The 12,226-nt window shown below is 53.5% G+C and overlaps 1 protein-coding gene across 4 annotated transcripts in view; it reads left to right on the top strand.

Annotated features, from left to right (window-relative positions):
* Window positions 1–275: 275 nt before the first annotated feature.
* LOC140901472 (glutathione S-transferase Mu 1) overlaps window positions 276–12,226 on the top strand; it is a 35,460-nt gene continuing 23,509 nt past the window's right edge. The window contains exons 1-9 of one of the 4 annotated variants that reach the window (XM_073320390.2): window positions 276–440; window positions 6,181–6,259; window positions 7,755–7,819; window positions 8,311–8,392; window positions 8,632–8,732; window positions 8,892–8,954; window positions 9,370–9,465; window positions 9,589–9,699; window positions 10,851–11,169. In XM_073320390.2, coding sequence (XP_073176491.1) covers window positions 405–440; window positions 6,181–6,259; window positions 7,755–7,819; window positions 8,311–8,392; window positions 8,632–8,732; window positions 8,892–8,954; window positions 9,370–9,465; window positions 9,589–9,699; window positions 10,851–10,946 — 729 coding nt within the window. In that variant the 5' untranslated portion in view covers window positions 276–404 and the 3' untranslated portion in view covers window positions 10,947–11,169. Of the gene's footprint in view, window positions 441–6,180; window positions 6,260–7,754; window positions 7,820–8,310; window positions 8,393–8,631; window positions 8,733–8,891; window positions 8,955–9,369; window positions 9,466–9,588; window positions 9,700–10,850; window positions 11,170–12,226 lie in introns of those variants that run through there. The other 3 variants (XM_073320391.2, XM_073320394.2, XM_073320393.2) reach the window with 3 other exon arrangements.

Raw genomic sequence — 12,226 nt, forward strand, 5'->3', positions numbered from 1 at the left:
GGGCCCGCTGTTTTCCGGGAGGCTGAGCGCGAGCTCGGCTTCGGATTAACTCTCCGTGCAGTCCCCTTGCTTCGAGCCCCATCTCCTCTGCCAGCGGCTCGAGCCGTTTTCCAGCTGCTCCCTCCTCCTCCCTTTCTGCCCAGGCTCCCCCCTGCCGGGGGTTGGTTCATTTAAAAAGGTACTGCCCCGTGTAAAACAAAAGCCGGGCGAGAACGATTCGGGCGGCGCGTCCCCTTTAAACCCCTCCCCCTCCTTCCGCCCAATTCGGTTTTGCTCCGCAGCCGCGCCCCTTGTTGGGCAGGCTCTAAACGTGCCGCGGCGCCCGTGTGAGCGGTTCTCTGCCAGGTGCAGCCGCCGGCGCAGCAGCGTGAAGCGCCAGGGAGGGCAGCGCATCGCAGCGCAGGATGCCGGCGGTTCTCGGGTACTGGGACATCCGCGGGGTGAGTCAGTCCGTGCCGCAGCCCAGGCTCCGGCTCCGGGGGGGCTGTCTAGCAAAAGCTGCTGATTTCACTTCTCCCTCCCCTGGGCAACCATGGGCCCCCCGGGCCTGACTCTCCGGGTCCTGTCTCTGCGTGGGGCCCCGCCAAATTCACCGCCAGGAAAAGCGTGTCACTGTGTGCGCTTGCTGTTCCCCTGCACGCCACAGATCTCGCTGGGAGACCAGCGCGTCTCAACCTGGGGGCCCCGACCCAAAGGGGAGTTGCAGGGGGGTCACAAGGGAACTTTAGGGGTTACGGTATGGCCACCCTTGCTTCTGAGCCGCCTGCAGAGCTGGGTGGCCGGAGAGCGGGGGCTGTTTGCTGGGCACCCAGCTCTGAAGGCAGCCCCCTGCCAGCAGCGGTGCAGACCGAGGGGTGGCCATGCCCTACTGTGCCATGCTTACTTCTGGGCTGCTGTCTAGCTCTGAAGAAGTAGTACCCCACCATAACCTTGTGACTGCCACTGCCCACCCCCCTTGTTGGATCAGGACCCCTACAACATTGAATCATAGAATCATAGAATATCAGGGTTGGAAGGGACCCCAGAAGGTCATCTAGTCCAACCCCCTGCTCAAAGCAGGACCAATTCCCAGTTAAATCATCCCAGCCAGGGCTTTGTCAAGCCTGACCTTAAAAACCTCTAAGGAAGGAGATTCTACCACCTCCCTAGGTAACGCATTCCAGTGTTTCACCACCCTCTTAGTGAAAAAGTTTTTCCTAATATCCAATCTAAACCTCCCCCACTGCAACTTGAGACCATTACTCCTCGTTCTGTCATCTGCTACCATTGAGAACAGTCTAGAGCCATCCTCTTTGGAACCCCCTTTCAGGTAGTTGAAAGCAGCTATCAAATCCCCCCTCATTCTTCTCTTCTGCAGGCTAAACAATCCCAGCTCCCTCAGCCTCTCCTCATAACTCATGTGTTCCAGTCCCCTAATCATTTTTGTTGCCCTTCGCTGGACTCTCTCCAATTTATCCACATCCTTCTTGAAGTGTGGGGCCCAAAACTGGACACAGTACTCCAGATGAGGCCTCACCAATGTCGAATAGAGGGGAACGATCACGTCCCTCGATCTGCTCGCTATGCCCCTACTTATACATCCCAAAATGCCATTGGCCTTCTTGGCAACAAGGGCACACTGCTGACTCATATCCAGCTTCTCGTCCACTGTCACCCCTAGGTCCTTGTGACATTTCAGATTTAAACAGCTGGAATCATGAAACTTGCAGTTTTTAAAAATCCTAGGACTGTGAAATTGACCAAAATGGGCTGTGAATTTGGCTGGGCCCTCTTGATGGAGCTGATGCTGCCCCTGCTTGTGAATTATGCCCTGAAGCCCACCTGCCCCTCCTTGCAGCGAACGCAGCCTGTGGGCCCCACTGCTTTCCTGCATGGCTTTCAACAGAGCCCTCTGCTTTTGCAAGAGTCTCTGTAGATGAGCACCCAGAAAAACCAAATAAGGTTGCCCCGCACTTTTGGCCCAGGGGTCTCTAGGGATCTATAGGCGGCTTCAGAGCAGTGGGACAGGTGTTGGGGAAGTGGCCTCTGTTCGCTCGCCACAGTGAAGAGTGAGGAAGGGGCAAGTAGAGGGCCAAAGCACCTGACTCAAGATTGGAGGTGGGGGAGATCTCGCTCTATTATCTATTTCCCTTCCCACCCCAAGGGGACAACTGGCTGCTCACAACAGGGATGGTCTCAAGCTGTTCCACGCCACTGGAAGGCAGAAACGGCCTTACCCCTGAGCATGCCATCTCCTGCTCCCATGCACGTGGTGCTGTGCGCTGTAGCCCTCGTGCCTTGCACGGTGTCCATGTGGGAAGGGCTGGATTGCAAAACTGTTACACGTACAAGCCCTGCGTGCAGCTGGGGGTGGTAGGTTTTGAGGCTTGGTTGGCACTGGGCACCAAACTGCTCTGCCTGGGCTTGTTTGAGCCTGCCTTGTGTTGTCAGACACCACCGGTGTGGTGTTCTGCTCTGTTCAGTGTTGGTAACAGTTGGCTGCTTGCGTGTGTTCCCTCTGTGTGCTGCCCTGGCTCTGCAGATAGCTGACCCAGCAGACCCCGAGAGAACCCCCAATGACCACAGACTCCGATAAGGTACAAAGGCACCTAGCCAGGTTTATTGTCAAACAAAGCACAGTAATAGTTCCCCGTAGACTCTACAGGACATACTATGAATATGTGCTGCCAGCTCAGCGACCAGCTAAATTAAGCCCAGCCCCCCAGAGATAGTGGGGGGGTCGGTCCCCCTGGGGGGCCAGGGGAGGGGCCTGGGGGGCTGCCCGGAGTGCAGGCCGCCAGGGCAGGGTTAACAGGGGGTCCACAGGATTCAGGATCCATCGTCGTCCCCCCTGCGCGACCGGCTGGGGCTTGGGAAAGCGAGTTTGGCCGGACGGGCAAGTAACCGGGTTCCGGGGCTGGACTCGGATCCCCGCCCCTGCGTCCCCACCCGAGCGCATCGCGTCGAGGCAGCCGCAGCGGGAGCGGAGCAGGGGCAGCTTGGGGGTCACGCTGGGCTACTGGGACATCCGCGGGGTGAGTGCGGGCGGCCCCCCAGCCGTGGGGAGGGGTGTGGCTGCAGGAGTGGGGCAGGCGGCCCCCCAGCTATGGGGGAGAAGCTGGGGTGCCGGAGCGGGGCAAGTAGCCCCCCAGCTATGGAGGAAGGGTAAAGGACTGGGGCAGGCAGCCCTAGCTATAGGGGAGTGGTGAGGGTGCAGGAGTGGGGCAGGCGGCCCTAGTTATGCGGGAGGGGTAAAAGAGAGGGGCAGGCAGCCCCCTAGCTATGGGGGAGGTCTCTGTAGCGGAATGTATGGGTTGGCTCTATCAGGTTTCCTTGGGGTCACGTGTCATGGTAGCCAAGATTTCCCTGGGAGAGGGGAATGCGCTCTGGCAAGCAGGTCAGTTGACTTTTTGCTGTGAGCCCTAGCAGAGCAGGGCTCCATCCTGTGAACCGGTCCCTCCCCCACCCTCATCCCCTCCCCAAGGGTGGGGCTGGGGGAGAGTCGTCCCTGCAGGGCAGCCAGTGCTAGGGTGACCAGATGTCCCAATTTCTGGGTCTTTGTCTTGTATAGGCTCCTATTAACCCCCACCCTCCTCCCGGTTTTTCACATTTGCTGTCTGGTCACGCTAGCCCAGGGGTCCCCAAGGTGGTCGCTGGGGCCGTTGTGTGAGACAGCAGGACACCGCAAGGCTGCCACCAGGCGTGGCCCCTGCAGAACCGCCCGCTGGAATGCGTTGCTGTTTCTCTGCAGCGGGGTGTCTGGCATCCACCACAGTCTCCTAGGAATAGGAATATGCTATTCCCACAGCAAGGCTGGGGACACTGCCCCAGCCAGTGCCTATGTGCGTCCCTGCAGAAAGCCCTTCACATTCCTGCCCCTCTCTGCAGGGAAACCCTGATGGACCCGTACCACTGCCAGGCCCTGACTGCGCGCTTCATTTCTAACAGTCTTTCAAAGTTTTCAGAGGAGCAGCCGTGTTAGTCTGTATCTGCAGAAAGAACAGGAGGACTTGTGGCACCTTAGAGACAAACAAATTTATTTGAGCATCAGCTTTCGTGAGCTACAGCTCACTTCATCGGATGTAGCTCACGAAAGCTTATGCTCAGATAAATTGGTTTGAGAATTTTTTGTTTTGTTTTTTGTTTCCCAAAAAGTTTTGTTTCTGAGTAGCAGGTGTCTTGGGGGAGGGGAGGAACGTCACTGGTGGGTATAGTCCCCCCAGGGGCTTGAGGAAAGGAGCCCCATTGCAATTTTGCATTAGTTGCCACATGGTCTCATCAAAAAAGTCCCTCTTGGGGTCCACAGTGCAACGCAGGGTTCCAAGCTTGGCAGCACCTAACGCAGGCTCCTGAAACCCCAGAGCCAATGAATAGAAACAAATTCAGGCAACTGAAACTCCCCGGAGCATGTTAACGGCGTGGGGCAGGTGTGTTGTCAGTCTCCCCTCACACATACATATGCGCTCCATGGTGGATTTGAGTCTGATAGAGCTTTAGCTCAAGCTACAGCCACTTGTGCTTTTACAGTTCCACATGGGAACATTATTCATTAAATTGGAGAAGATGGGGATTAATTGAAAGGTGGATAAAAAACTGGTTAAAGGGGAGTCTAGAACTGGCCATACTGAAAGGTGAACTGCCAGGAGGTGACTAGGGGTGTCCCACTCAGGGATCGGTCTTGGGACTGATCTTATTTAACATTTTCATTCATGACCTTGGCACAAAAAGCGGGAGTGTGCTAATAAAATGTGTGAGCGACACAAAGCTGGGAGGTATTGCCAATATGGAGGCGGACCGGAATATCGCACAAGAAGATCTGGAGGACCTTGAAAACTGAAGGAATAGAAACGGGATGAAATTTAATAGTGCAAGGTCATGAATTTAGGGACTAACAACAAGAATATTTGCTATAAGCTGGGGATGTTTATCTGCTGGAATCAACAGAGGAACTAAAAGTCCTGAGTATATTGCTTGATCCCAGGATGACTATGAGCCCCCCGATGTGATGTGGCTGTGAAAAAGGCTAGTGCAGTCCTAGGATGCATCAGGTGAGGTATTCCCCGTAGAGACAGGGAAGTCTCAGTGCCATTCGACACGACACTGGGGAGACCTCCCCTGGAACACTGTGCAGGTCTGGTCTCCCGTGGTTAAGAAGGATAAATTCAAACTGAAATAGGGGCAGAGAAGGGCTACTAGGATAATCAGAGAAATGGAAAACTCACTGTACAAGAGGCGACTCAAGGACCGTGGCTTGTTGAGTCTGACCAAACGAAGGCTGAGGGGAGATAGGATCGTTCTCTATTAATACATTTGGGGAGGGAGAGGAGTTATTTAAGTTAAGCGCCAATGTGGACACAAGAAGAAATGGCTATAAATTGCCCATCAACAAGCTGAGCCTTGAAACTAGATGGAGGTTTCTGACCATCAGAGGAGTGAAGTTCTGGAGCAGCCTCCCAAGGGGAGCAGTGGGGGCAAAACACCGAACTGACTTCAAGACTGAGCCTGATGAGTTTATGGAGGGGATGATGTGATGAGGCTGACTACAGTGGCCCATCTGAAACTGCTAGTAGCAAAAATCCACAATGGCTGGAGATGGGACGCTAGATGCGGAGGGCTGTGAGTTACTCCAGAGGATTCTTTCCCAGGTGACTGGCTGGTGGGTCTTACCGCATACTCAGGGTTCAACAGATCACCATATTTGGGGGGCAAGAAGGAATTTCCCCCCAGGTCAGATTAGCAGAGACCCTGTGGTTCTTTTTACCTTCCTCTGCAGCATGGGGCATGGGTCACTTGCAAGTTTAAACTAGTATCAATGGTGGATTCTCAGTAACTTGAAGTCTTTAAATCATGATTAGAGGACTTCAGTTACTCAGCCAGAGGTTAGGGGTCTGTTACAGGAGTGGGTGGGTGAGGTTCTGTGGCCTGCGATGTGCAGGAGGTCAGACTAGATAATCGTGATGGTCCCTTCTGGTCTTCAAGTCTGAGCAACGGAGGTTCCCTGGTTCAATCCTGTTTGGTGCATTGGCTAAGATAGAAGCCGTCATGATTGATCTGTGTATAGTTCTAGGCTCCAGCAGCTGTGAGTAGAATTGGGAGGAAGGTCAATTTATCTTGCTTTCTTGGAGAGGGGCAAGCTCTGGGCTCACCCAATGGAACTGGAGGGGTCCTGGGATGTAAATGCTCTCTTGCTCCTCTCTGCAGCTTGCTCACGCCATCCGACTGCTGTTGGAATACACGAACACTCCCTATGAGGACAAGAAATACTGCGCCAGTGGGGAAGGTAAGGTGTCATGGGTGGAGATCACACCCCGGGCTGCCTTGGCCTGTGGTGTATGAGACGGGCACTTGCAACGTGCATTGTCTTTTGCAGTCTTGGCAGGGAACCTGTGTGGTGATCAGAACTGGTGTTGGGGAAGGATACAGAAGTAGTTGGGTCTGTATCAGTGCACTGGAGATCACATTGTGAGAGAGGGCTGCGCTGTTATCGTTAGGGCTAGGGAATGCTTTAAGATCCATGCTGAACTGTGTTAAATAGCAATAAGTGTCCAGGTCCTTTAACAGCACTGAATGATGCCATCTTGGATCCCGAGTCACCTTTGAGCAGGCCCTTGACTTGGGGTCTAAACTTGTTGAAGGCAATAGAGAGGCTGATGCTGGATCAAGCCCAGATCGCTGCTAGAAATTGCAAGGAAATCATTGACACAGGCCAGATTTTTTCCACGGCAAAAATCGATCAAGTTGCAGTTTGCAGATCGCACCAGGCAGGAGAACTCTGCCGGGCTAGGGGTAGAAACCAGTTCTGAGCAGGCTGTATCCTTAGACTTGTTGTTAGCAATGAGCTCCCTGGAGGTGCTCAGGTTTCAGCAGCTGTGTTAGAAACTGCCTTTTACTCTCTAGCTGGGAATGGGAGGTGAGGATTTGTCAGCTAGCGAGGTCAGTTCTGGAGGCCCGTCTGTACAGCCCCTCCGGGATTACCCCAGTGCCACTTTTACAGTCAGCACTGGGGGGACTGGGTGAAGTATTTGGCTCTTGGGCTGTTAGACTCAAGAAGGTGGCGTGTGCGCGTGCAGTGGGGGTGGGGGAATGATGCGGAGTGGGGCAGGATGGCTGGAAGGGAGGTGCATTAATGGGGAGGAGGGTCAGACCCTCTTCTCCCTCCTGCCTTAGGTCGCTCCTCCTCCAAAGTCTGGTTCGGCCTGGCCTGTATCGGCTTCTATTTGCTGTTGCTTACAGGGCCTGGTCCTGCTCCTGCGGCAGTTGATAGGAGAACTCCCCTTGCTTTCAGCGAGAGCAGGGATCTGCCCTGTATTGGGACAGTGCCCTCTCTCCGAGCTGGCCTTTGTGCCGGTAAGGGATGGACTTTGAGGGGCCCAATGCCAGCTGGAGTCAATGGGAGCTGGGGGTGTTGCTCAACCTTCACCAGCCTGTTTCTAGAAGGCAGCTTTGTAAGAGCCACTTCCTATCTCCGCTCTCCCATGGGCTTGGGTTAACTCTTCGGTGGCTTCAGAGAGAGTCTGTGACTCTCTTGGCTTGGACTAAGTTCCCACCTTTTTTTGTTTGTGGATGGCAGTGCTGGGTGGAGATGCAGTGAAGGGGTTGGGATGCAGTGAGTGGGTGTGGGGAGTGGGATGGGAGATGCAGTGGTGGGGAGGTGATGTGATTAGGAGATGCAGTGGGGCGGGGGGTTGGTGGTGAGGGAGATGCAGTGTGTGTGTGGGGGGGTGAGGGGCAGGTCTCCGTGCCATAGGACTTACCATCCTGTTCTTTACCTCCAGGTCCTGATTATGATATAAGCCAGTGGACTAACGAGAAAGAGAAGCTGGGGCTGGATTTCCCGAACGTATGTAGCAGCCTCCTCTGCCCTCACCCGTGTGTCACCAGGGAGGACAGGGTCAGAGGGGGACGTGGTTGGAGACTAGCAGCTGGCTCTCAGGTGGAGCCAGGCTGTTGGCTGGAGAAGAGCTCCCGGCTCTCCAGTGCCCCCTTGGCTGGCGCAGGAGTCTCAGGCCTTGCGGTCTTCGCGGCGGCAGCCGTGCCCAGCCTCAGTGGGATCAGTGGTTGTGCATGGCCGTGAGGCACTGAACAGGGAATCTGGGGCCCTGGTGTCCACCTGCTCTCCCAAGCAGGGTAAAAAGGGGCAGGGAGAGGCTGTCTCTGAGCACAGGTGGACTCCAGCAATGTGCAGGGCCTGCTCATGAGACACTTGGCTCTGCTCTTTGACCTCCCGCCGACTAGGCGGCACAAGTAACTTGGTGGCTGCAGTGCCCTCCGAGAGCAGGATAAATGGGTGGGGAGAACTTATCCCCTGACACCCTGTCTTTGCCCTCCCAGCTCCCCTATCTCTTTGATGGCCAGACAAAGCTCACGCAGAGCAATGCTATCCTCCGTTACATAGCGCGCAAACACAAGATGGGTGAGTATCGCTGCAAGTCGAAGGCTTGTCTGCACGGGGAAGTTGACAGGACCAGCTCTTCTGGAATAGGTCCCTAGTCCAGAGTAAAAGTGATGGGCCATTATTCTAGAAGACCTAGGTCATTCCAGAATAGCTGTGCTGGACAATTCCCTCTGGTGAAGACAAGCCCTTAGAGGCTAGTTGGGATTTAAACCAGGGTTGCTGAGCCTCTCTGCCCCTGTGTGTTTTCTGACTCCCAGCTGGCGAGAGCGAGGAGGAGATACAGAGAGTGGACATGCTGGAGAACCAGGTGATGGATTTCCGCCTGGCCTTTGCAAGGGTGTGCTACAACCCTGACTTTGTGAGTGCATCCCTGCTCCCCTGGGGGTGTGGGTCAGAGCTGGAGTGCAACAAATGGCTCTGGAGGGTCACATGGGGATAACAGGTGTAGATATAATCCAGAGCTTTACAAGCCTCCATTAATTACCTGGGAAGAAGTGTTGTTATCCCCATTTTACAGAGGCGGGGGAGAGAGAGAGGTGACGTGACTTGCCTGAGGACCCACAGTAAACCAGTAGCAGAGGTAGGATTAGAATTTGAGACCTCCCTAGATTCAACACTGCCTGTTCCCCCAACCCACGGTGCCTCACAGACCAAGAGAGGTGGGATTGCTGGTCACAGGGATTGTGTCAGAGCAGACCAGTCTGGGAAGTCTATTACCCGCGGCCCATCTTTAGCCACAGCCTCTTCCTTTAAAGGAAGGTGAATAATTTCTATCGTGCACCTGACTAGTTACCCGATACTGACATGGGAGGGAAGAGAGCGTCTGGGATGGGAGATCCCTTCAGATGATCAGTTTGCCCCAAAGGCTGGGACTGAATTACCCTTGTCGCTGCCTTCGGCCGCACTAGGAAGCCGAAACTCTGAGTTGCTCCAGGGTGGTGAGGATTGTGAGGATTTGACCCACAGCTCCCTTGCTTCTATTTTCCCTTTGGCAGGAGAAACTGAAGCTGGAGTACTTGGAGGAGCTGCCCGGGAAGCTGAAGCTGTTCTCCCAGTTCCTGGGGGACAGGAAGTGGTTTGCTGGGGAGAAGGTATGTGGCTACAGAGGGACTGAGGACGGAGCTGCTCCGTGTTAGAGAGAGGCCAGAGATGGGAAGTGCAGATCTGGATGGTTCTGATCTGACGCTCTGCTTATTTTCATTCTAATTTCCCAGCTCACCTACGTCGACTTCCTTGCGTACGACGTCCTGGATCAGCACCGCATGTTTGCGCCCAAGTGCCTGGATCAGCTGAAGAACCTGAAGGATTTTCTTGACCGATTTGAGGTGAGCTTGGCCCTGACTCCCCTGTGACATGCTGCTCTCTGGATCTCCAGGGCTGGCCAAGCTAGTTCCAGGTCTGCAGTGTCTGCAGCACGTGCCCTTTGGTCAAGTTACTTTTCCCAATTAAGATTAATAAACGGTTTCCATTCTAAGCCTTCTGCACCCTTTGTCTTGTCAAAACAATAACCCACCTCTTGGTCCTTTTCACAATATATGGAATCAGAGTTCACCTTAAAAAGGAGGTGTTCACGATAGAAGACAATCACGCACTAAAGACACATAAACAAGTTTCCACACAGCTCAAATTCCAGCATTGTCTCCCTTGTGAAGCACTCCAGACAGGGAACTGGTGAACAGCTAATAGCTGAATAATATATTGCAAGTGCACATCATTTACAGTCCTGAATTTCTCAAGCTTGGATCTTGGGCAGAGGAGATTTTGAAGAGCAGAGTGAGGTTGGAACCAGACAAACTGTTTTTGAGAGATGGAGCTTTGAGAAGTTACAGGACTTCCTGCTCTTAGAAAGTGCTTTATGGGCTCCTAAACCTAGAGCAGCTCAGCAACATAAGGGCCTGGCTTTTAGAAGTTCCGAGTGAAATCAATCGGAGATGTGAATGGTCAACAGCTTTGAAAAACCACATGCTCGGGACCTGATCCAAAGCCTTGTGAAGTCTGTGTCAAGACTCCCATTGATTTCAGCACCCTTTGGCTCAGGCCCCAGAAGAACTGTTGCAGTGGGGGAGGAAAATTAGGAAAAACTTTTCCACTAGGAGGGTGGCGAAACACTGGAATGCATTACCTAGGGAGGTGGTGGAATCTCCTTCCTTAGATATTTTTAAGGTCAGGCTTGACAAAGCCCTGGCTGGGATGATTTAGTTGGGGATTGGCCCTGCTTTGAGCAGGGGGTTGGACTAGATGACCTCCTGAGGTCCCTTCCAACCCTGATATTGTATGATTCTTTGAACTGGGCCATAGGGACATGTCTGACAAGCCGTGGCTGCATGCCTTTCTGGTTTGCCATGGGGAGCGATTCCCAAGGAGCTGTTTGGCTGCGGCCTTTGCTGTATTTCTGGCTGTGACGACAGGTAGGGGGCACGTGAGGCACTGATGATGTCTCTCTACGTTGATGGATCTTCTTTTGCTTTCCCTGTAGGCCCTGGAGAAGATCGCTGCCTACATGAGTTCTGGCCGGTACATGAAGGCTCCCGTTTTCTGGAGAACTGCCCAGTGGAGCAACAGAAAGGAGTAGGCTCAACTGGAGCTCAGCAAATGTCAAACAAGTCTCTTGGCATGGACCCACTGCAGCATCTGAGAAGGAGCTGGAGACCCCTGGAATCCCTCTAGCTTGCAAAGTCCCATTGAACAGCAAATCAGCAATAGCTGAAATCCCCAAGCCCTGTCATAATCCTTCCCGCTAAGCTAGCTGTGCGACTTCCCAGTTACTGGCTAATGAAAACATTTTGGTGACTGTAGAGTCGTCTCCGCTTATTGACTCTCCTGGTTTCTATTTTTTAAAAACAAGTAGCTCTCTCGGGAGTTCTGATTAGCAGGTACTCATCAAGCCTTAGTTCTACTTTTGAACCTCTTCTGAGTTTCAGCATTTATCCCAGCATGCAGGCCAATTCCTGCTTCCACTGGTGCTCTCCAGATGGCCAAGTGGCTCTCTGACAAAGGGCTTTGAATTTCAGAGGTGTTGAACACCCATCACTCCTTTGAGCCCATGAGCATTTGAAAATATAAATAGAAGGATAATTCTCCCATCCCCTTACACCTGCTCTCTCCTGGAGCCACCCTACACACGCCGGCTTGTGATCACACACACAGAAAGAACATGATGTTCCAAAGGGGAAATCTTCAGTCCCTTTTGTGACTAGAGACGTATAAAAAGTTGGCTAGTTCCTGGGGGCCATTGTGAGAAAGCCCTGTTGTCATATCCAATGCATAATCAAGGTACTAATTAAATCATGATCCTCCCCTCTGACAGGACAGCTCAGCCAGGTAGAGGGGAGAGAAAGCGGGACGCACCCAATCAGGTTTCTAAGTGTACTGCAGCCCCTGTCTGACACAGAGGGCCAGATCCCCAAGAGAACTCAGTCTGGGCCCTCCTTTAGGTGCCTGCAACAGAGCTGAGCTGTCTGGAAGCTGGGGTCCAAAGCACTGAACTGCTGCCGGCTTGCACACAGCTGTGAGAACAAGTAATGCAATGCTTGTATGTACTGGGAGCCACAGTTGTGAGCAGGGTTAGGAAGAAGTCTGGATTTGTGCAACTGCAAAGAACGCACAGGGAATTTGTGGGGAGTAGCAGAGAGGGACCCAGTCATTCCAATCAGGTGGAGGGTTTGAGGCTGACATAAGTGCCTGACCTTTCAACCTCCAAAGCCACAGGCCTCTGCTGCTTAAGCTAAAGGAGATCTCCCCTGGCTGGCAGATGTAATAGGTCCTTTATCTTCCTTTGGGCTCAGCTACTCGAGGACACCATCACACACTTGCTCCTGGGTACACAGAGCCAGTACCTTACACAGTGAGCGC

Source organism: Lepidochelys kempii, chromosome 21, assembly GCF_965140285.1.
Source record: "Lepidochelys kempii isolate rLepKem1 chromosome 21, rLepKem1.hap1, whole genome shotgun sequence".
Taxonomy (NCBI): domain Eukaryota; kingdom Metazoa; phylum Chordata; order Testudines; family Cheloniidae; genus Lepidochelys; species Lepidochelys kempii.